The 24,870-nt window shown below is 43.4% G+C and overlaps 1 protein-coding gene across 5 annotated transcripts in view; it reads right to left on the minus strand.

The window, feature by feature from the left end:
* Positions 1–24,870, minus strand: part of ERC2 (ELKS/RAB6-interacting/CAST family member 2) — an 882,521-nt gene that overhangs the window by 398,551 nt on the left and 459,100 nt on the right. For all 5 annotated transcript variants that reach the window (XM_070390793.1, XM_070390792.1, XM_070390791.1 and 2 more), the window contains one exon: positions 11,849–11,984. In XM_070390793.1, coding sequence (XP_070246894.1) covers positions 11,849–11,984 — 136 coding nt within the window. The remainder of the gene's footprint in view (positions 1–11,848; positions 11,985–24,870) is intronic.

Below are 24,870 nucleotides of genomic sequence, written 5' to 3' on the forward strand. Positions count from 1 at the left end.
CATTTTCAAGCCGTATAATTGGTTTTGACAGCAACACAGGAACCTCACGCGCTATATTCCACACTGCCAATGAGCTGCTCAGCAGGAAGGGGTCCACACTGCACCCCAGTGAGAATTCACAATGGATACCTTAAAAAAGTCAAGTTTGTGTTTTAAGCCTGGAATCATTTCCACATCTTCCTCCAAAACATTCATCATCCGATTTGGATTGGGGGCACAGCATAATGTGAGCTTATAATCAGAAGTCAATGCAGACCCCAGAGTCAAGGGTGACAGATGGGAATACCACTACGGCTGTCACAAACATTTTTCAAGTTTGCTTCGCATGAACGTTTTTAATGAGGTGCAGTTTTTAAAAAGGCTATCAGAGGTAGAATTTTCTTGGCCATCGTTCTGAGAGAACTGTTTTTTGAATCAAGTGGCAAGCGCAAAACCATTGCGAGATGCCCAGGTGAATTCTGACTCAGCGACCAAGATATATGCTAAATCAAAAGTATCACTGCAGAGTGTGTCGGACCTTAAGTTGTAATCAAAGAGCTGATTGCATAGCTCAGTTACCAGCACTGTGACTTGCTTAGATCAGCATTAACCCAAATTCCATAAAATGCTAATTCTTTGCAATGTTAATAGATATTCCAGAAAGAAAAAAAAAAGGATTTGTTTTATCAAATGATTTAGAGGAATTTTGCATAGCTATTGAACCCTTCTCTTGACTGCAAGACTTCTCCGTGTCTTTAATATGCTAATGCGCATGGTGATTCTTTAAGAGAAGGACAGAGTCTGTACTGTTTCCCAAAGGCATTTGACAAATGGAACCCTTTTTTCTAATAGTATTTTACAGGACTTCACTTTGATAAACATGCTTTGGGAAATGTGAACCTAGATCATATCAACTGGGTTTTTGTCAAATTAGTCTCTGTTCTATTTTCCCACAGCTCACTATGACCTACCCCCAGAGTCCGGGGGTGGGGGGTGGGGGGTGGGAAATACCCCCTATTGACATAGTGGCTTATTAAAACAACTGTCTACATCACCAACAATGACATTTGAAAACCACATAGCTCCTGCCCTTGAGAAATCAGTCTGGAACCCAGGTGGTTCAATTCTGAGGAGTTCCTGCATTGTATATCTTATGTTCAGACTATCACTGGTCTAACCTTTATCTTTTACCAAAAAAATAACAATTGGTGGGTGTATTATTATAACTGACTACTCTAAAGAGAGAAAGTACAATGCTTTAGTACATAGTACAAGAGTCTCCTCAAAATGGCAGGCTTTGCACTTTAAGTGGAGAACAGAAAGAGTTCCTAGAATATATTATAGTTAAGCCAGACAGTGTATTACAGACTGGTCTTAAGGAGACCAGCTTCTCCCAGTTTCCGAACCTCTGGCTGGAGGGCCTCCCGCCGCTAACATGAATGCTCTGCACGGGCTGCAACATCCCCACTGGCCCATGAGCTGCCCTCTCAGATGCTTTTTTAAATCATCACATGTGTGCATCCTTCAGTGAGTCCCAGGACCCCAAGGATTGAGAGTTGAAAGAGGCCTTACCCCACACAAGCCCACCATTTTGTATGGAAGAAAACAGGCTCAAAGAGAAAAAGAAAATCACTCAAAGTCACACAGCTCATCAGTGACTGAGCCCAGATCAAGCCCAGAATTAACCTAGATCCCCAACTCCCTCCGTACCCTCACCCCTCACCCACTCAGATGCGTGCAGCTCCACTGCAGAGCTGAAGTTTGGAAGGTCTTCGGGAAGCTTCCGCTCTGGCTCCAATAGCAGACACAACTCATCATAACCTCTTTTGAAAGGTCTTCATCCCAGAGGAAGCAGCAGCCCAGGAAAATACGTTCCAGAAAACTTACAGAAGCTGCTGCAAATCAGCTGCCCGGTAAGGACACTTTTGTTGGAAGAGAAGACCTTGAGATGTTGGAGGGTAAAGAATCTTGACTTACTGACTGTAAGTTCCAGCAGATACCAAAGAGTCCTCAAAAACCACCAGTGAGACTATGTGCTGGAAGGCCTTACAAGCCTTTTAAAATCATTCTGTTATATCCCATTACATAAAGGAGCTTAGCCACTACCCCATAAAACCCATGCAAAGCCTCTTCAGCCAAGTTTCCACCACCTAATCGTTCTATTGGTTTTTGAAGTAGCCTGACCATCACCTTCACTGTCACTATAGTTACTGTGGACGATCTGAAGCATATAAAGAAGCAGTTGTGCACAGGAGAGGGGGAGTGCCACACTCGTGACTGAGACCTGGAAAGAATGCCAGGTCTTCTTCCTGTTAAACATCACCAGGTCTCAATCTTCTCACTCACAAACTGGTTTCATAGACAGTAGCAACCTCATGAGCTTGTTGGGAAGAATAAACAAGTCAATGTGTGTACAGAGGAACTTGGCCAACAAGGACTGGGTTTGTAATAGCTGCTTGTATTAAAAAGAAAGTTGAAGGGGGTTGGGCAAGAGGCCTGTGTGTGTTTGCCGTGGGTGTCAGAGGGGACAGTGAGACACATTGGGTGTTCGCTGTAGACGCAGTGGTGCCCTGCCCAGATCCTCTTTAAAACTGAGACGCTCATTCCCAGATGCCAGGAATGTGCCTGCCTTGAGAGGTGCCCTGCCCATGGTTATGCCTTCCCCAGGAGTTGACCGAATCCACTGACTTGCTGATGGGGGGTTACAGAGGTGCAGCCCTATTATCTCTTTGGGGTCAACTCCTTTCAAATGGTCACCCCAACTGCAGACCAACGGATGGGACCTGCTGAGGCCTTTGTTGGAACATTACAGCTCAAGTTCTCCAGGCCCATCCCTGCTTCTCTCCCTTCCTAAGAGCACTCCCAGGAACCTCCTGCATGTTCATCTCTGACTCTCCATTTCCCAGGGAACTCAACCAAAGACTGACCCCCCTGGCTTAGTTCATTGCCCAATAAAAAGTAGCAGCTATTATTCTTATTGTTGAATTGTCTAAGCAATCCACTTGTTTTCCATGACAAGAGATTTCCTGAGTCTCTTTATAGATGATATCCCGTTATGGATGAGAAAAAGAGGCAAAGATATAAACAACTTAAACCAATTTTTATGTATTATCTAAAGAGTCCTAAGCTCCATAGTTTGTTCTCACAGCAATTTTTTCCACCACTCACTTGACCCACTTTAGTTACTCTAATTTTAAAGACAGAGAAGAGACATACTAGATAACAGAATACCATGTTTATAAAATGTGCATAAAGCTTAGCTTATTGTGAAGGCATAATTTTAGATTATCTTAAAGGGTCAATCTAACATCCAGCATTAAGGAGCAGAGGCTCAACCTTTGGGCTTGAAGGTTCAAGGTTCAAATCCGCCTGAAGGCAGACACATTTTATGGAACCAGTGGGCTGCACAAATAGCACTGGGCAAGGATATGAAAGGCCTGGGATCTGGTCTCCCCTCTGCCAACAACTCCCTCTGGGGTGTTGGGTAGGTTATCTGTCTTTGCAGAGCCCTACTTTCCTCATCAGCAAAACAAGGAGCTTGTATTAAATAAAGTCTAAGGTCTTTTCTAATAAGAAAAACTTATGATTGCTTAGCCTTGCAGAGTTTTTCCAGGCACCATAAAGAAATAAAATGCAAAGGGAAAGTGTAATAGCAGAGAAGAAATTAAAAGTATCATAAATTCAAATTACCAACTTCCCAAGTGTGTATTTCAGAAGAGGCTATTAAGTGACTAGAAACAGATTTCATAGTTGAATTTACCTTTCACAAGATTTTTATCTAAATCATTGCCTATGTCATTGATTGTCGTTTCCCTAGTCTGGAGTGCTGAATATACAGCTTAGCCATGCTCTGGACAAGCCATACGTCTGAGTTAACATTTTAAAAAATTAACCATGCGCAGTTCTCTGCCTTGCGCAGCAATGTGCTGAAACACCAGCATCTATGATGTCAGGGTGACATGTACTGTGATTTGCAGGTGGCCCCTGATGAACCTCCAGTAGCTGTATCTCAGAGCAAACCTGCAGTAATTGCCCTGGCCAGAGAGAGCTGATTTAAGCGGACTCGCTCTTTTGATGCATGTTGAACACAATTGCCCCCTAGGGATTCCTGAGTCTCCTGTGTGAGTTATTATGTAAATTCGACCTTTGAAAAAATTATAAGGTGTGCTGTCAACATTTTTTTCTCCTTTCAGCCCGATTGCCTTCCATGGGTTCTTCAGTAATGCCTTCACCATTTCTACTTTGAAGATTATACTGTGCATGCTATGGATTCAAGTAGAATACAAGAACATTTAGATGCTCCAAGCACACACCTCCGACGCCTCTTTGCTCGGTGGCTTTTAAAGCATGACTGGTTCAGAAACGTTTGCCTGGGAAAGCATTTTCTTCAGTGTCCAAAAGCTGACTGAGCCTTCGTCTGACCTTCATAAGAACAACTCTGAGGCCTTGGTTCCTCCTCAAAGCTTTGCCTTTTATGAGACCCATGATTACAGATGAGTCACTGAACAACTGCCTGAGGCTCAGTTTCCTCACCTATAAATGAAGATATACAAACTTGACCCATCCTATCCTCAAGGTCAATGGGAGGATCCCGCATGAAGCTCAGCCCCTGAAAGCCCTCTGTGAAGTTCACAGGGCTCAGCTGAGGTGCATTGTTATTATTACTACTGACCAAACTGATCACTAGCAGTGATTTTAATCTATATATATAAAACCCTAAGCAACCATTCGACCAGTAGCTATGATGCGCACTGACCACCAGGGGGCAGACACTCAATGCACAGGCATGGAAACATGGAAGAGACTGATGAATCTCAGAGGGAAGCGGGGAGGGCAGGAAGAGATTAACCAAAGATCTTATACGCATACTAGAGGCCCAGTGCATGGATTTGTGCACCGGTGGGGTCCTTCAGCCTGGCCTATGGGGATAGGGCTGAAACCAGCAATCTGACATCCCCTGAGGGGTCCCAGATTGCAAGAGGGTGCAGGCCAGGCCGAGGGACCCCCCCGCCACACACACACCGGTGCACGAATCTGTGCACTGGGCCTCTAGTAAACATATAAAAATGATGTCTCCAGTTTATAGCCCAAACCTCCTTCAAAATAAGCCCAGAGGTCAGAGTTAAAGGTAAACTGAAGAAAAGCAGATGCTACAAGGCAAGCCCTCCATCCCCGCTCCATAGAGCTAATGCCCACTCTGTCCTGTAGCACCCCTCTGTCTGCTGATTCTCCCTGGAGATCACAGGAGCATGCATGCTGCCTTTCCCCATCAACTGACATTTCAGGGGCCAAAGGGCACAAAATGGGATAAAAATTAAAAAATAGTCTCATCTCCTAGTCACCTCTCTCAAAATGAATAAGAGATTACATATCATTCTACCCAGGACTTCTTTTCCAGCCCCCAGCCCCTCCGGCTTTGTCATCCCAGAGCATTTACAACTCTGCTCCCATAATAACAGTGATTTCATTTGATAAATATGTTGCATTTCATTCTGCAGGATCTTCAGCCTTTGACAAACAAACATGCACTTTGCTGAGGACGGCTGAAGAGCCACTAATGGAGTGAAACCCGAAAACCCTTCAGAAAAGAATAATGAACTCCACTCCATCTCTAGGGGATAATTTAGGAGGTCGATTAGGCAACACTTGATTAAAGGTAAACCTCTCTTTTCCATAGAAATATATTGTGTTTGTACAGAGGGGCTGTATGAAGTGAAGGATTAGTCACAAATCCTGAGGAAAAAGCAGAAGACGTTTCTCGAAGAAATATGCAAGTTACTGCATATTGGGGAAAACAAGTAATTGGGAAGAAAGGAGAAAAACTCCACATAAAACAGTTTTATTTACTCAATTTTACTTGTCTGCTTGGAACATTTCTAAGGAATGGTTAGTTCCCAAATACAGTGCACAGAATGCCTGGTCTCTCTGACAGTCCTTGATTTCCTACAAAGAATAGGGACTTCAACCCAAGGCTACTGGAAACTGACTGTCAAGTAAGATTTTCTGAGGCTGCCTACAGAGATCTGCTACAACAAAAGTCATTCTGGGCTCATGGGGAATGAGGGTGCAAAATTAAAATAAATGTCAAAGTAAATCCCCAAGAATAGAAACCCTTCTGTATTAATCTTCAGTCCTACTGGCCAATGTTTGGTGTCCTCGGCAGACTGGCGAATACCTGAGTACTTTTTGTCATCTTAAACTATGAATAGCCTGGAAACATGGGATGCCTCTCAGTCCACATTTCAATACCACCACAGTCTTTATCCACAGCTTAATGGAACATCCCAATCTCTACCCATCAAGGCAGAAAATCACAGGACAAAGGAAACACCTCACTGTGCTAAAAAGATCAGACTAAATAAAAATGAAAATGTAAACAAATGTGGATTTTTCTTTAAAGCTGGTGTTAAGACGACTTCTCTCACCTTTCCATATGTTGAACAAGATGGCAGAAATGGAGCCTCCCTAAATCACTCTACACCATGCCTACCAAACAGCCATGAAAACTCAGAACTAAATAAACGTGTTTTGACAGTGATGAATCTCCTAGCTCTGCTAGTCAGGTTTCTTCTAATGGCAGTAGGCAGAAGTGCACCGTAACAGGCGGACATAGATCACCACTAGAGTAACCATTTTAAGCTTGGGGAATTGAAAGAGAAATTAACTCATTGACATGGAGAAATGAAAATATCGATATGAAGGCTTAAAAATTGCTTCTTAAAACATCAGTGTCCCTCTGCAAAAAACAACCTGGCAAAGCTTGGAAACTCCATAACGTTTTGCTGAAAGCTAGGTATGTGTAAGGTTTCTGTTGCTTGTTACACTTCCTCTGTTAGCTGATTCCAAATCTAATTGGAGGAGCAGAGTCAAAAAAGTTCCCTTGGAAAAAAGGTACGGATGTCCAGAGTTGCACAAATTGGAAAATAAAATTGTCTTCTGAGCTTTTTTGCTTTTTTTAGAACTCTACTAAAAGGACAAGAATAAATGGGAACATTCATTTGCTTTTTAAACTGATCACACTTGGGCTTAACCACTAGCAGAGAAGAAACTTTACAGTTCCCTGGGAACCTATAATTTGGAAACGGAAGCACACAAGAACAGACTTTAGTTTTCAGGCAATAAATTGAAGAGAATTCTGCAGACATACAACAGAAAAGGAGCATAAAATATTGGCTTGTGCACTTCTTAGAATGTTAGTTCATTAACTTGATAAGCTGCACAGGGAAAAATGCAGCCAAAATCTACAAAGATGTCCACTGGGATTTCACATTGGCATATTTACTCAGCAAGAAATAGCTAGAGGTTGGAGGGGGAAATATGCATCCCATCCTGGTAGAGACGATTTAGTGTGAATCTCCGGGAAGACACCTTGTTGAAAAATCTCCATGTGGACTCTAAGGGGACACACGGAAGCCCAAAGCCCCGAGGACAGGCGTAAATATCATGCTCCATCATCTGTGTCCTGGGGAACAGGTCTACGATATTATACAAGAAAATCACAGTCTTTCACATCGACTTTTCACACATAATTCAGCATAAACTTGAAAAATACTTTAATTTTCCCTCCTTATTGCCCAAAATGTTTTTTAGTGCTTTATTGGAAACTTTCATTCACTGGCGTGTGCTCAAGATCTGTATTACTCATCAGTATAAAATCGTTAACAAAGGATTTGTCAGGCGATACTTCCAATGGGCACTGTCTTCTATGGTTAGAAGCTCATTAGCTGTCTCCCTGGGAGGAAACCCTAATAACTGAACCCCATGTGGGTCAGATCTGTGCTAGGCTCTTTCATAAACTTCATCTTATTTGAACCATCCAGGAGGGTACTAATTGTAATCCCCACTTACAGATTAAAAAGGTGAGGGTCAGAGAGATTCCCTGCCTTACTCAAGTAATTACATAGTCTCAAACTAAGGTACTTCAGACAAAAGAAAGGACTCAGGACAAACGCACTAAACTGCCATCTCTCTTCGGTGGGTCGTGTTGGGCCAGCTCTTTATTTACAGTAGGAACAGAGTGCCAGGCTGTGCAAGAGATGCTACACGCCAGGGGCCCGTTCACCTGCACGTGTGCTTCACTGGACCCACGGAGTGTTTAAAGCCATTGAACCAACTTTCTAAAATCCACAGATTTCATGTAAAGATTCACACGTTATGGCAACCAGAAGGCCCCTTGACTCTAGGGCCACCTTCATGGCAGCAGTCAGCCAAAACTCGGTGGCCCCATGCCTTCTGATGAGGCATGGACTCACAGTGCCCGCCACTCTCTATTACATCCCTACACACAGGCCAAGGCAGCAGCAATTTTTCATTAGGTTTATGTTCTTGCTTTCCTTATAAAGAAGAACCATTTCTCCAAATCATGCATGTCTCTTTCGACAGACCACATGGCTGCCTTGCCCCTTTACTATGTCCTTTTTGTGGGTCCAATTCTCAGACCAACTGGTTGAATCTCTTCAATCTTCCTTTGGGACACGATCCAAAAGCCATTATTGTATCCGGCAATGCTCGGCCTTAGATTTTTCTGGATGTAATATCTATTTGGCTGAATCATGAAGTCAGAGTATCCAACCATTACAAAATACTGGTGTAGAAAAAAACAAATTTTGTAAGTGCCAATCACACAACCATCAGCTAATCAACCAACCAATCAACTAACCAAGTAAACCAGATGCCAGGTGACTGAAACCTAAAGGGCTTAACAGGCTAACTTATAAACAGGAAGCACTTAAAACAACAGCAGTATAAAAAAACGAAGTGCCCCCAAGAAAGGAAAGTTCTGCCTTCAGAAGGCAGTAATTGCTGCATCTGAGTACATCTGCTTAACTATCCAGGAAAGTGGGAGTTTTACTCTCTATTAACCTTAACCAGAGACATTTTCATCAAAATTAATCGTGATTACTTTTTATTGCATTTCAAATGCTGTCCGTTATTTGGGGTGGTCAGGAATGCAACTAAGCAATTCCAGACCAGGCTATCTTTTATGAATAAGTCTATGAGGTAGTTACTAAGGCCCCTTATGAAAATATTGCTATACAAAAGTTCATGGGTCAAAACAAGACATTAATTTCCATAACTGGATGTGTCCTTAGAAAAGAAAAAATGACTATTTATAGAAAAAACAGAAACTTTGATGCTCAATGCATATCACAGCAGAACTGCATAATTCCCATGTGCAGCATAGATACTTTTAAAATGTTTCTTTTATCTTTTCTTTGTTATTATAATAACAATTAAAAATAGAAAAAGAAAAAAGAAAAGAAAACAAAAAACACTCTATCATTAACACTTATTTTGAGTATAGCTTGTATCAAGTACAATCCTAAATTTTTATATGCATTGACACTTTATTTTTATTTATTATTATTTTTTAATCCTCACCTGAGGATATGCTTATTGATTTTAGGGAAAGGAGAACACAGAGAGAGTGAGAGAGAAACATCATCTGAGTGAGTATATAGATTGGTTGCTTTCCATATGGGCCCTGACCAGGAATCGAACCCGCAACCTAGGTATGTGCCCTGATGGGAAATGGACCCCACAACCTTTTAGTGTATAGATGATGCTCCAACCAACTGAGCCACATGGGCCAGGGCTGCATTGACACTTTAATCCTCACAACTCTGGAGTAGAGCAATTATTATCCCCATTTTACAGATAAACTGGTCTTAGGGAAGTTATGTAACCTGCCCAAGGACATTCAGCTAGTACATTTTGAAACTTGGAATGAATCCTGGACATCCTAGCTCCACAGTTAGATAAAGAAATATAGCAACAACACTTATCTCACTGCCACAAGGATCAACTGGCCTGTTATGTTTTGTGCCCTGACTGTATCTTGCTCTGTGCAACCTGTGTACCTGCCTGGAGGGCCTTCCCTACTGCTCTCTCCCTCCCATGTTGAACTCATTCCATCTCAGTCCTACTTCTCTCCAAAGTTTTCTTGCCTCCTCTCTTAATTCTCCAGAACCCTCACCATATCCACAATCTCCCCATATGACATTGATATGAAAAAAAAACAAAGGTGGCTTTGGCTGCCCAGCACCCCTTTTGGTAACAGAACTCTCTTTCTTGTGGGAAATCACCTGTCCCCACTCTCAGCCCATGGGCTTTGGGGAAGGCTACCCCCTGTCCTCAAGATGAGGTCATCACATGACCTGATCCTGTCTTGGCTAATTCATGTGTGTTATCAGCCTTTGAACTTTGTCTAGAACTACTAAGAAAAGACTTTTCTTCTTCCCCTGGGGTGACAGCACTCACAGACTCTCTGTTGGCTGCTGGTGGCCATCATTAGCATCACTGTGGACCGCCTTCCTGAGAATCAAGGCAACGAAAAACAATGGCCACCTGTGAGTAGGATAAAGTCGGATTCCTGATGCCACAGTCTGCAACTAGGAGCCCTGACGAACCCAGTTGACATAAGAATTAAACAGCTTTTATAAAGTAAATAGCACAGAACCCAGTATATGGAAAAATTTAATAAATGGTACCTAATCCTGTTAATACTTCTCTACATTAGTTTCTTGAAGGTAGAAGACCTGGAGTCAGGTTCATCTCCACTCCATGCTAGATGTCATTTCATTACCTTTCTGAGACTAGTTTTACCATGTGTAAAATCACCATTTTTGTGAAGAATAAATGAGACTGTGTGCCTGGCAAGGCAATAAAATGTTCTACAAATTTAAGTTAACTACTAGTATATTCTCAGTCTGTAGGCTCCAATCTGACATCTCATAACTCATAGGGTAAAGAATTACAAAACCCTGGGATGTAATTTGCCAAGAACGTTGAGGAAGCTGTGGATTTAAACAAGTGACCAGTCCATGCAAATTAAGGTGGTCCCAGGGCTGAACAAAGAAGCTGATTCTAATACTGTGCTATCCAAACCAGGCATCAGTGCAAGGAGGCTTGACTGGCAATCTTCAGGCACCTCCCGGACACAGACAGAAAAGAAACTAATACTAAGTCATCCCCTCATGCCAGTCTCAGTGCAGGGCATGTTCTTGCATTTCTTACTCCAGAATAATTTATTTCTCTTTGGTTCAATTAAAAAGAACAATTTTATGTACATATTGAAATTATCTAACTTCTTCTATCTCCAAGGAGGAAACCTAATATATAACTGGAGAGAGACATTAATTAATAAGCAAAATTTAAAATGAACTCCGGCCAACTTGAACTTGAACTGCTCTGTTTAAAGGCCCACAAATAAATAAAGGAACTTCAAAGCAAATGCCCTGGGCTAGCTTGAATGTTTTATTGAGCACATGGAGAGAGCCCCTTTGCCAAAAATAGGAATGGTTAATGAGGAAAAATGGGTGTCTTCAGTGGGTCCATTGGTTTCTGAGAGCCATCCATTCAGAGATAACTATATTCCACTGAGAAGACAGAATAATGACCTGTCTCGGGGCCTCAGAGTTTTAGGCAAAACAAACCCAGTTTTATAAACTCTCTGAGATCAACTTCCTGCATCTTTTCCCAAATACCTTCTGTGATAATAGGCACACATTTCCCTTCTCCTAAAACCAAAGCAACTTCCATAATTGTAAAAGGAAGACATTTCTACGTTTTAAGCTTCTTGCCAACTATATAAACGCAGCCCTTCGCATTTAAGGTAAAGTACAAGAACCAAGAGAACCTGTGAGGCATCAGTGGGCTCCCCCATAATCGGCTTTTCTTCGACACCATTTTGAAATGATGTTCCTCACTACGGAGACCTCCGGGTCCCCTGGGGGTACGTGGTTAGTGCTGGATTCAGGGCAGAGGCACGCCCACCGCTTCTGCGCACATTTTCCCACAGTAGTGGCTACGTGTCAGAGCAAGTGGACCTCCCACTATTCAGGCAAGAAGAGGAAAAGCCTGGGCTCACCTGCAGGTGCTGGGAGGGGTCAGCCATGCTATCTTCCCGCCTGCGCACTTCCTCCAGGAGCTGGGCATTCTTCTTCTTTTCCAGCTGCTGGTTGTGCTTGAGGTTGGCCACCTTCTTATTCTGATCCTTCATATGCCTGAGGAAAGTCAGCACAGCTGGGTTAATTCAACCCCTCAAGGTCGTACGCGATCATAATGGAAGCGCTAAGTACAGACCCGTATTGATGTGGGTTCAGGGAGAGTTGGGACTTCAGAATATTCTATTCATTCAACCACACGTAGGTATGGAGCACCTACTTCATGCCAGGGACCAGGAGGGCACTGGGGCTGCAGTGGTGAATAAAACAGGGATAGTCTCCACCTCCTCATGGAGCTTAGAGTCCAGTAGAGGAGACAGACAAATACCAAGGAGACACAACTTAGGTTTCCTAATGTTGAAGGAAACACAGAGCATGTTGTGAGAGATGATGTGCCTTGCATGTGTGGAAAGGCAGGGGGTAGAGCAGATGGCTTTAGTCACTGTGTCCAGGAAACCTCCCTAAGGAAACAAGACTGTGAGTGAGACTCAGAAGAACCAGCCAAGAAAACACCTGGGAAGGAGCCCCCAGGTAGAGAGAACAGCAAGTATAATTCCCAAGGCAGGAAAGGACCTGGCTACTTTTAAGAACTGGAAGACTGCAGGGAGTAAGTAATGGGGTGGGGTGGGGTAGGCGATGGAACTGCAAAGGTAGGCAGGACTCATGGTATGCTGGGCCCTAAGGTCTGTGATGGAACATTTATTTTCTCCTAATTAAGTGCTTGCTGTTCTAATTATTATTATTCTTTTGGATCAGGTTCTATTCTGAGATCATAATCCATTACTTTGATTTTAAAATAACAATTACAAGGCTCCAATCAAATACATTGTCATCACTTAGCTCAAACAGAATAACACTTTGGCTAATCATCGTGCTAAATAAGCCAGTGCTTGGACCAAAAAGTTCTCAATGAATCTATAGGGTGTCAAAGTGCAAAATCATAAAGTGATCAAGTGAGAGTAAAAGACTAAGGATAAAGGACGGGTTAAAACAAAGCAGGGGAGGGGGCAGTTACAGGCATAATGTGGCCTATTTCACCAGCAGCGTTTAGCAAAACATTCCACAGGTTTAGGCAACCATGTCCACGGCAGCTGTTATAAATCTAATCCAACATGTGAGGAGGCAGGAGGGCCGTCCAGAGGGCTCAGGAGCAGCGATTCCAAAGTTGGAGGGCCATGGAGCAGAACCATCGGGGGAACTTTTAATCCCTTCGCCCACTCTGCCCTGCCTTGCTAATGGGCCACTGTTAATGAGCCCCGAGTCCCAAACAAGTGTATTGAGAACCACTTCTTATGGAAGTATGGGTGAGATGAGAACTAGATGATAAACAACAAACAGGCCCAAATGAAACAATAATCAAATGGAAGCATTCTCAACAAGAAACTCTTATTTCTAGTGCTCATTAAATTATAGACATGTCTACTTCCTCCTACTCCAAGAAAAAGAAATTCAAGAGAATTATTTATTGAGCTTAAAAATCTTCTATTAGGGACCCTGCTAATAAAAATATTCTGAACCAACTAAATATTTGGCTCAGTTGGTTCAGAATATTTATAGAACCAACGGACTCAGTGATTTAAATATTCCTTGTGATACTTATTAAGAGGATATAAGTATAGAAGGTAAGATAGAATAACCATCCCCTTCATCATTATTTGGATTGGATTATTTTGGTCTCATATTTCCCTGTTTTAACCAGATAGAGTAATGTACACATATGATGCTACCAGCAAAGTCTACATGCTAATCTACTTTTAAGAGAGTATCGTTTGGTTACTACAGAGATGTTAAGAATGACCACTTGCTTCCTAAATGAACAGAGGTATAGTCGTTCCAAAGCACATACTAACCCAGGCCAAGTACAATTCCTAGTTCCTTGGAAGACAAGGCCAGTGCACAGTAATAGGACGTGAGGGAGAGGTCAGTATTACTAGTGAGATTGTTTAATTAGAAGACATGTTGTTAAAGAAATACTTTTTTTATTACTTTGAAGTATACCCTTAAATAGAACTAACTGCTAAACGTTTCCCCCCCAAGTAACAGTGATAAATAAAACAGATTATAATTGCAAGCATCATTTTGCAAACATCACTTAAGGAACTCCCACAAAGTTCCCAAGAAGACCTTGCTTTCTGGGATACTGTAGGGGTTTTTCAATCCAAAAAGAAGAAAACATTCCAAATCCATGCACCCCTTAAAACGTTCCAGAATTAAGAATGAGCAGCAATCAACTCGTGCTATATAATTTAATACAGGAAAATATACAATTTTAGATGCACAGTTCAATGAGCTCTGACAGATGTATGATACCCATGTAATTACCACCATAATCAAGATATGGAGCCTTTGCATCACCCCATGAGTTTCCCTGTGCCCTTTCACAATTAACCCCCTGCCACCACCCAGGCTTGGCAACCACTAATCTATTCCTATAGATGAATGGAACCACACAGTATGGACCAATTTGTGTCTGCCTTATTTCACTCAGAATGATGTTTTGATTATTACTGATTAACAATGCAGTTGTCAGTATCAGTAGTTAGTCCATTTTTCTTGCTGAGTAGTATTCCATACATGGTTATTCTACAGTTGTTTAACCATTCATATGTTGATCAATATTTGGGGGTTTTCCAGGTTTCTAGCTATTAAAGTAAAACTGCTATGAACACTGAAAAGAAAGTAGAATGGGTAGCTAAGAACAATAGAAACTGAAGTTCAGACACTGTGATGGAGGCATATCTTCAGTCGTCTCCAACTATTCCTTCAAATACCACCTTATTGAAGACGCTAGCAATTGGAAAAGAAAAGTAGGGTTTTAAATGGCACAACTTAGGATTTGGGCCAATAAGATCTATGCAGAATAAGGTGATGAGGATGATCATCTTGTCTTTGTACATGTGAATATCAAGAGATACATGTAAAGTGTCCATAACTTCTTTGTAGGATGACTAGGGTTTTCGTATATTTTTCTAGCAATAGAACCCTTTCTTCTTTTTTTTTTTTTTTTTTTTTTTTTTTTTTTTTTAATATATTTTATTAATTTTCCACAGAGAGGAAAGGAGAGAGATAGAGAGTTAGAAACATCGATGAGAGAGAAACATCGACCAGCTGCCTCCTGCACACTCCCCACTGGGGATGTGCCCGCAACCCAGGCACACGCCCCTGACCGGAATCGAACCTGGGACCCCTCAGTCCGCAGGCCGACGCTCCATCCACTGAGCCAAACCGGTTTCGGCGAGAACCCTTTCTTCTAAGAAAAGCTTACTTGAAAGCCAAAAAGAGAAAGAAGAACTGCTCTGCAAGAGGTAGGAAGGAGGGAAGGAGTGGAGTGGGATGGGAAGAGATGAGCACCTCATCCACTGGACAGTTCCCCTCTCAGATGCTCCTCAGGGAAGCTAAGGCAAGCTGTGGGGTGGGAAGGGAGAATAGGAGGCAGGTAGAAAAAGTCATAACATTTAAAAATGTTATATCCCTTGGAGAAGAGAAAATACCCCCACACAAGCTCACTAGACACTTGATGAAGGAATCACCACAGTGATTCTTGCTAATAGTAACTTCAGCATTTCCAAGAGTAAGATGTGTAAGTGGCCTATCAGTCCCCACACTTTCCCCACCTGCAGAAGTAAACACACACCGCATAAGTCATGCCGCACTCCGCATGGCTCTCTATGGTCTCTAAAACTCTGTGGGAGTGCAAACCACCAGCCCTCTGACAGTACTGCCTGAGAAGAAAGTGTCTCTGATACCAGCTTCCCCAACTCCCACCCCCCCTCCCCCCAGGCAACTCAGGTTCCAAGACCACCAGAGACTGACCCGCTCCATGTCTGGGGGAAAAGTCATTTTGGAGTTATTTTTTCTCTCTCTCCAGGAAAACAGCATTAAAATATATCGAAAATGCAAGTTTTTTTAAAAAGCAATCATGGGGGTGTAGTTTGAGAGTACAGTGGTATGGCCAGTTTTTAATGTCTGCCTTAAATTGACCAGTCTCATTAAGCAAGTCATGTCACTTTTCTTGTTTTTAATGTTTTTATTGATTTTAGAGAGAGAGGAAGGAAGAGGGAGAGACAGAAACAATGATGAGAGAGAAACATCCACTGGCTGACTCGTGCATGCCCCTAGTGGGGATTTCCCAAAACTTGGGCATGTGTCCTGAGCAGGAATCGAACTGGTGACCTCTTGGTGCATGGCATGACACTCAACCACTGAGCCACATCAGCCAGGCAAGTCATGTCACTTTTCAAATTCAGCCATCATTAAGGAATTTGGATTAAATAAAAAAAAATTCCAGCAGGTATCTAGATCAACAATGGCTACTATATTAAGAATGAATGTCGGTTCTGGTTGGGTAATTAAGTTGGATGGAGCATCAACCTGATATGCCAAAGTTGCAGGTTTGATCCCTGATCAGGGAACATACAAGAATTAACCAATAAATACATAAATAAGTGGAATGATAAAATGAATCTACCTCTCTCTCTCTTTCTCCCCCCCGCTTCCTCCCTCTCTATAAAATCAACAGATAAAATTTTTTAAAAAAAATAATGTCAGAGAGGACAGACTCCTGCTAGTTTCACTTGAATAATCCATCAAAGTAAAATCAGAACGTGTTCTCTAACTTGCTGGTCAGGCCTCTAGAATCACATGGCTGGGATATGGGCTGGGAGATACATATGTTTCTCCAAAAATGTATGTTTATTTGTATAGAAAAGAGAAAACCAAACCTTCTCTTTCTTTAAAATCTCAGCAGAAATCAGATGCCATTTTTTACCCATCTGCTCTCGAAAACTTGAAATGATGGATAATATCCATTGTTAGAGAGGACGCCAGAATGCAGAGCTCTCATCTGTGGTCAGCAGGAGTGTAATTGACAAAGGCATTTTTGGAAACCAATTTGGCAGGACGCACCAAAGTGCACAGACACTTTGCCCAAGCAAACCCACTTCTAGGACAGTAGCCTACAAAAATGCTTGTCCAAATATATATGTACAAAAATTTTCATTATAGCGCTACAAAAGTGAAAATTTGAAAACTGCCTCATCACCCACAAGGAACCTGGCTGAGATCGAGTACATGCGCACCATGGAACCCTGAGCTAGCTGAGGAATGAAGGCAAAACTGAGATGTGGAAATGGAAAAGCCTTCAAGACATAGTGTTAACTGAAAAAGAAAACAGGCAGCAGAATAATACCTATAGCTGATCTTGTTTATCATAAAACATGAAAGCCTGTTTGATGGATATATACAAACATGCCTGGACATGGAAACTCCTAGACACCCCTCACCAGTCTGTAAACAATGGTTCCCTTTGAGTAAGGGAATGGGTTTGGGGAAGAAGGGGAACTTTCATGTGTGTGTGTGGGGGGGGGGGGGAGAGGGGGTGTATAAAATACATATAAGAAAATGCACAGATATTAAGTGTACAAGTCAATGATTTTGACCAATCAAAATGCAGAGCACTGCCATCACCCAGCCTGGTGCCCCTCCACCTCCCCAGAAGTGATCACGGTTCTAACCTTTATTCACATGAATCTTTGACTGCTCCTGCACTGTGTACACATGGAACCAGAAGCACGAGTTCTTTTCGGTCTGACTTCTCGCACTCAGCTTAAGGTTTTCGAGATGCATTCGTATTGTTGTGTATAAGTTCCATCTTACTGCTGAGCAGCAGCCCAGTACATAAATACACGACAGTTTCATTAGCTGTTCCCTTTTTCAATGGATATTTGAGCCGTTTCCAATTTTTTTAAGATTAGTAAGATGGCCATGAACATTCTTGTACCAGTTTTGTGTGTGGACGTACGTTTTCTTCTCTCATGGACACATAACTGGATGGAGGTTTAACTGGCAGTGTTACGTGGAACCACCCCTTGGAAGACAATTTCTGGGCTGCAGGAGTTTTCTAGGGGCAGCTGCTGCAGGAGCTAGGAGCATAAACCGTGGAGCCGAGCTACAAGGCTCCCATCAGAAGCCAGCCCTTTCTAGCTGTGTGACCACGGGCAGGTCTCTTAGCCTCTGTTCCTCAGCTTCACATATAAAATGGGAATAAGAATAGCCCATGGGGTTTACTATGAAGAGCTGACAAGTTAGAGCAGGTCAAATGCCTAGAACAGACGCCAGCCTGTGCCCTCTGTTTCACGTTAGCTGGAGGCAGGAATGTAATCGTGTCTTGTGCAATGTTGGGAACACATAGGGTCTCGCTTCCCACACCGGAACAGCAGGTATTTAAAGGCCTCCGACAATGAACTTCAGAATGGGTTATTAAGCGCTTTTTGTCAGACATTTCACTTCCACTTGTACTTTTCTTAATAATAAGATGAGTTACATTCCTGGAAGGTTATCTTAATGGAAGCATTGCCGGAAGGTCATGACGAGCCTGGTTAAATGAGCTGCGATCCCGAGGCAACTACACAAGCAGATGGGCCACACACACACAATGGAAGCTGACAATGAGTACTGTAAGCAGAATTTCCAATAATGAAAGCTTTTACTTTAACCACTGAGATGATCCCATTTTTGTAAAGCTTGTAAATTCCATTCAGTACTTCAGTGTAGCTATAAATTTCAGAAACCTATTATAAATAGCCCAGAGGTATTTTTACAGCACACGCAAATGTGCTAAATGTCAGGAGCATGATATTCCTTCCTGGAAGAGGAAGTATCTGGCCTGTTGTGGCTACCTGAATCCAGCCCTCCTCCCCGCAAAGAGTCACCGGTAGGGCCAAGGTCTTAGGGCTTAGCTCCAGAAGGAAGCAGATCTCTTGGTCTCTGAATTTGTCACAGCATCCCTAGAGAAGCCCGCTTGCTTGGCCACCAGCTTTGATAACTGCCTAAGGCCTTATCAACACCCTTGAGCAGGTGCCCACTTATCTCCCCATGCTTCCCATGTCGGCATTCCTCCTCAGTGGTTCCTCCTCTGCTGCTTACCTGTGGCCCTTGTCCCTCTCACTCCCTGGAGGTGTGCCCTCCCATCTCCCATCTCCTGTATTCCTACCTCCCCCATGGTGTTTGAGGCTCCCCAAGAACCCAGAGACAGGGCTACCTTCAGTTGAAGCACACAATGACGACACACCTCAAAAAGACACCATTTATCATTTACCAGGCCCGCGGGACATCCCAGAACCTGATAACAAAGCTAAAGAAAGAAGGTGTTAGAGGGGACGGAGTGTTCAAATATGAAACCTGAGAAATGAGCTTCCCCGAGGCAAAGACAGACTCAGCCTTCCACATGGTAGTCTCAGGCTCCACTGACAAAAGGCTCCTTGGGGAGATGATCCCACCAGCCAGTCCCTCACTGGGCCTGAGAAATGATTAAGTCATCTGAGGCCAAGGCAGGACATTGTTGCTAGACTGGCCACACTGTCCTCCCAGAAGCATCCCTTACAAAGTGTGGGACTCCGGGCAAGTTATCTCACTGGTGTGTGTGTGTGTGTGTGTGTGTGTGTGTGTGTGAGAGAGAGAGAGAGAGAGAGAGAGAGAGAGATTAAATGATTTAATAAACCTAAGGCTCTGAAAACTGTAACCACACACAGTGAGTGCCTTCTACATGTCAGCCTACTCCCACTGCCCCAAACACTCCAGTGCACTTCTATTCCCCCCCCGTACCTGCCAGGTGACCTCTCACCCAAGCCAGGAAAACCTAGGGAGCAGGTTACACAGCAGAAGGTCAGCACAATTAACAAGAGACAGGCTTGTTTTTCTTATAGGTATTTCACTCCGGGGAAGCTTCTGAAGGGCTGACTTCCTTCAAATGTCCTCCCTCATTCTGGCCCTGAAGAACCTCCTCCCCCCAAATACCAATGCAGTGCCATCCCAGACATGAACGGAACCCAGTGACGGAAGCCCAAGCAAAGAGAGCAGATGCTGGGGCCTGTTAGGGGAGACCCAGGGCCAGGGAGCAGAGAGAGCCTGGCCCTTCCTGACCCTGGTGCCCTCCAGATGCACCTGGTGGGAGGGGCATGCATCCACAGGAAACTCGCAGGGGAAAGGCAAGCCTGTCTGCAGCCTCCTCGGGACGCAGTGGTCAGTCCATGGGCATCTAATAACAATGTCCTCCTCCTGGTAAGCAGCCGTAACCAACTGACAGGCCTGGCCCTGATGTACTATTTACCACATGAATTTCTTATCAGGTGGCCTCCATGTAGGTGTGGTGACCCAGACAGAATGGCTGCTCACATGCATCTGATAATGGAAGCTCTGGAATGATCAGTGTTCTCATTGTGGAACAATACACAGGTTGTGATGTCCTACATCCTCCCAGCACAGACTGGACTACAAATCCAGGCTTCTCGTCCATATGCTCACAGTTAGCTCCCCACCAGGAGAATCCAAAGCAGGGTGCCCCTGTATCTTCACTGCCCAGCAGGTCTCCTCTACTTCATTACATCACGGCTCCACATAGCCCATGGGGCCTCGATGCCCTGCCTAGGGAAACTGAGAATGGGCGTCACCCCTGCTGCCACAGCTCAAGTCAGCATCGCTTCCTGCCTGAACCATGATGCTCTTCTCTCTTCATTGGTCTCCTTGCATCCACTCTTGGTCCCCTTTAAATTCATTTTCCAGCCAGCAGCAAGCGTGAGCCTTTCAAATCCACTCAAATCACATACTGTTGGCATATGAACCTCCAATGGTTTCCCATTTCCCAAAGAACAAAATCACACACCTGTGGGCCTCACCAGCCTCACCCCACACCATTCTCACCCTTCCCCCCAGACTCCAGAATCCAGTCTTCTTTCAGTACCTGGTGCTCACCAGCTCTGTGCTGTTCTCGTTGGCTGTGCCCCCTTCATTTCCCTCTCCACAGCCCTCACCCCTCTCTCCAAACTCACAGAGAGAGTGAGTGGCAGAGGCAGGATTCTCATTCAGTCTGGCTCCAAAAGCCACCCATCCCTTCAGCTCTGTGCTGTGCCAACCACCTGCGCAGAAGGTTGCAGAGTTCCTTCACACCACTGTCCCACTTTCTCTTCTCCCACGCAACCCAGAAAGTTCTAGAGTAGAAACAGAAATCCGCAGATACAGTCTCTGTTCTGTAGCCCAACCACATTCAGGTCCATCACCCCAAACTTCACAGGGTGCCCTGACTACTAATGAACTGGATACCCGTGAGGAAATCACCCGAGAACATTAGCTTTCCACCTGCAGCGTCTGGAATGGAAGACGGCAGCTTAGCAGCTTCCAACCTCACGGGGCGGCAACACTCCCCCAAATGAAGACCTAGATACGAAGCAGGACACAAAGCCAAGGAGGCTGTGCAATTCCCTGTTAATTTTGTTCTCTGAACCTGTTAACCTCAGTGTGACCACTTTTTGAACAGATCGTTAGGTTTTCTGGATGAATCTGCCACACAAATAGACACGTGTAGTGTGTTTCAGATCCTGACACTTGAATGCATCATAATGAATTTGGTTCTCTTCTTTCCCTACAGACAGGGTTAATCAGAGATGAAAGTTTGAAGGTGATACAATGAGTGAAGATAAAAGTAGAAGCTCAACAAAAAAGGGGAAGTAAGAGATCAACAAAGGACAGTAACAGATAACAGGGAACTTAGGATGGGACTCCTGGGACCACGGGAAAATCCAAGACGGAGCCAAGACAGAAGATTCAAACTCCTGCCCTGCTCCCACCTCATATCTTCTCCTTGCACATCATTTACTTCTTTTCAAATAATAAAGAGGGAATCCAAGCACTTTAAAAACAAAACATTTGTCGAACTGCCACAATTCCATAGAGCATTGTATCATTCTAAAAGCCTACGACTCCGCTGTTGGACAAGGGCACATTAGGGCCAATTTGGTAGGGTGTCAGTTGTATTTACAGTTTGGGGTAATATAAAAACAGATGGAAACTGTGAAATTGACCCCTGGGGGGCTAATGTTGGAGGAAACCAACATTCCACAGTCTGGCCAGAGGTTGGGGGCGATTTGCCCAGACAATATACAATCACAGCAACCTGTGAGCACAGGGGCACTTGGTATATGCAAGACCTGTTTTTATTGCATCCAATCTGGAATTCGGCTGTAGCAGCCCAGACACAAAGTAAAGCAAAGGCATCCTATATAATAAAGAGCTAATATGCTAATTTAACCGAACAGCCGAACAACCTTCCAGATGTACTTCCGGATGACCTTCCAGACAAAGCTGTGCTATGAGGGCCGAGCCCCTTGCACAAATTTCATGCATCAGGCCTCTAGTAACAAGATAAAAATCTTACATGCTGATTTTCCAAATTAGAGTCCAGAAGAAATGTGTCAGTGTTTACATTATTTTCTACCAGAAATCAATGTTAAAATATTGCTAAGTAATAAAAAACAACCTCTTTTCTGGATGTCATATTATGTGTCAGCACTGTATTGAGCACTGTAAAAATATAATCTCAGTTAAACAAAATATCATTACCCGGAGAATATTTTTATCCCCATTTTACAGATTAAGAGGCTTAGGGAGGTTAAGCAATTTGCCCAACATCATACAGTTAATAAATAGTGGATCCAGAGTTTGAACCATCGTTATGGTGTTATCTATAATGCTATATAAAAATAATAAAACATTATTATACATTATTATGAGATCTTTGCCTCAAAAAGAAATGGAGCATTCTAGCTAGGCCTAGACACGGCCTTTGTGAGAGTTACAATCTTTCTTCTCTAAGACGGAGGCAAAGCACTAGCCTCAGTACACAAGCCACACTCATTCAGGGTCTGGCCCATCAGAGGTATGGCTCATTGGAGCATCCCAAAGAGAGACCAACACTGAGTCTGTTTTCCACTGCTGCATAACAAATTAGCACAGATTTAGCAGCCTAAAGCAATACTCATTTATTATCTCACACTTTGTGTGAGTCCCAAGTCCAGGCACAACTGGCTGGTCCCTCTGCTCCCAGTATTATCGGGCAGAAATCAAGATGTTTGCAGACTGCATTTCTCATCTGCAGGCTTAACTGGGGAAGAATGAACTTCCGGGCTCACCCGGGTGGTTAGGGAGAAGGATTCCTTTCCCTGCAGCCTTATGAATGAGGCTGCCTTGTTCACTGGGTGTTGGTGGGAGTGGAGGCCACCCCAAGTCCCTCAGGAGGCCTGGCTACATGGCCCTTTCCATGGGCCATTAACAACATGGCAGCCTGATTCTCCCAGGGTGGCAGGAGCCCTCTCTCTGCAGTCTGCTAAGAAGACATCTTGTAGAATGCAGAGGAACCATGGGAGTGGCTTCCTATCCTTTGCCTATTCTGTACAAGTCACAGGCCCTGCCTGAATTCATGTGGAGGGGATTGGGAAGGGTGTGAAACCAGGACTATGCTGGAATTCTATCAATGTGCTCCCCATAGAACTTGCTGCCATGGAAATGTCCACTTCTCTGCTGTCCACTGCAGCAGCCACTGGCCACATGTGGCTACTGAACATGGGACATGAAGCTAGTGCCACTCTGGACCACAGTTTCCAATATTGTTTCGTCTTAATTAATTTAGCTACGTGTGGCTAGTGGTTACCATATTAAACAGCATAGACATGGATTTTAACCAATATCCAAATTATAAATTAACTGGTTTTGAAACTTTTTAAACCTTTATTTTATTCTGTTTGTGTTAATCTTTCAAAATATTTCGCAATCTTTTTACTTTCAATTTCGAACATTTCTTGGGGACTATTTACTTCAGTATCTATCTACCAGACTTCACTTTTCCATTTTCTAAACTTCTTCCAAACCATTTTCACCAAAGCAACTAAGGCATCTGGAAGGGCTAACTTATGGCCAGCGAGGGGTTATGGAAATTTATGCATCCTTGCACTTCCCCAAGTACTTATCCCCATGGCAACACAGTGCAAAGCTAAATGCCTGTCCCTTCCACTCTTCTTCTCATAACTCAGACCTCTTCTAATGTCAATGAGTAAAACAGAATCGGAGGTGGGTGGTGGATAAAATGAAAATCAATGGAGGAAAACAAAATTGCAGAATTATCGGCAAAAAGTGCATAAACCACTTCCCCCAATTACACGAGGAGACAGAGCAAACCACTCCCCACATGACTGCCTCAGCACCAGGAACCACCCCCCAAACACAGCACTGCCGCCACCTGTTCCCGTTTCACTGGATGATGGTTTTCTTAACTCGGTGGTTTACAAACAGCGCTCTGGCGGAGCTGACTCTGAGGGATGTTAATAACTGTTACCAAAACAAAATAAAACAAAAAGAAGGGTTAGGCTCAAGTAAGTTTTGAGAGCACAGGAAAAATAAATGTGAACACTGCAGGAGTTTTCAGAGCCTTTACTATTGTAAAGTGCACTGTGACTCTCCAATGTGGAACATGGTAGAATGTGTTTATTGGACTTTTTTGATCCAAACCCTTTTTCCCCCAGGATCATGCTACTGAATTATTGCTCTAAGGTGTAAAATCTGAGGAATAGTAGTTTTAATCAGGTTTTCCCAAATGTTGGTCATTAGTGTATCATCGCAATGATTTTTGCCATACCCTAACTACCTGTGCTACCTAATATTTTTTCTTTATATTTTTCCTTAATACACCTTTCAGTCTTAGATTCTTTCTAAGCAACAATTAGTGAAATCTAATGTTTGCTCTTCAAGATCTGGATGTTCTAGTACAAAAAGGCATAGCTGATAAAATTCATAAATGTTCATCTGTATCACCTAAACAGATCCTACGTACTAAACACGTGTAATTAATGACAACAGAGATTCCCTGGCACCACTTAAGCCAGGGCTAAAAATGACAGAGACAGCATTTAAAAATAAGGAGGAAACGGAACGCCTTTCCTTTGCTTTTCAAAAGCAATACCAATGGGCCATCCAGGCTGACCCAGGTGGCCCTGGATCAGCTCTAGTAACTTCACACTAGAGACAGGGTGAACTTAAGAGCTGGGACTTTGAGCCTGATTGCATGGGTTCAAATCTCAGCTCAACCATTTCTTCACTGAAGAACCGGGGACAGGTGAATTCA

The sequence above is a fragment of the Myotis yumanensis genome, unplaced genomic scaffold, assembly GCF_028538775.1.
Source record: "Myotis yumanensis isolate MYYU_CA2020_CCGP unplaced genomic scaffold, mMyoYum1.0.hap1 SCAF_14, whole genome shotgun sequence".
NCBI lineage: Eukaryota > Metazoa > Chordata > Mammalia > Chiroptera > Vespertilionidae > Myotis > Myotis yumanensis.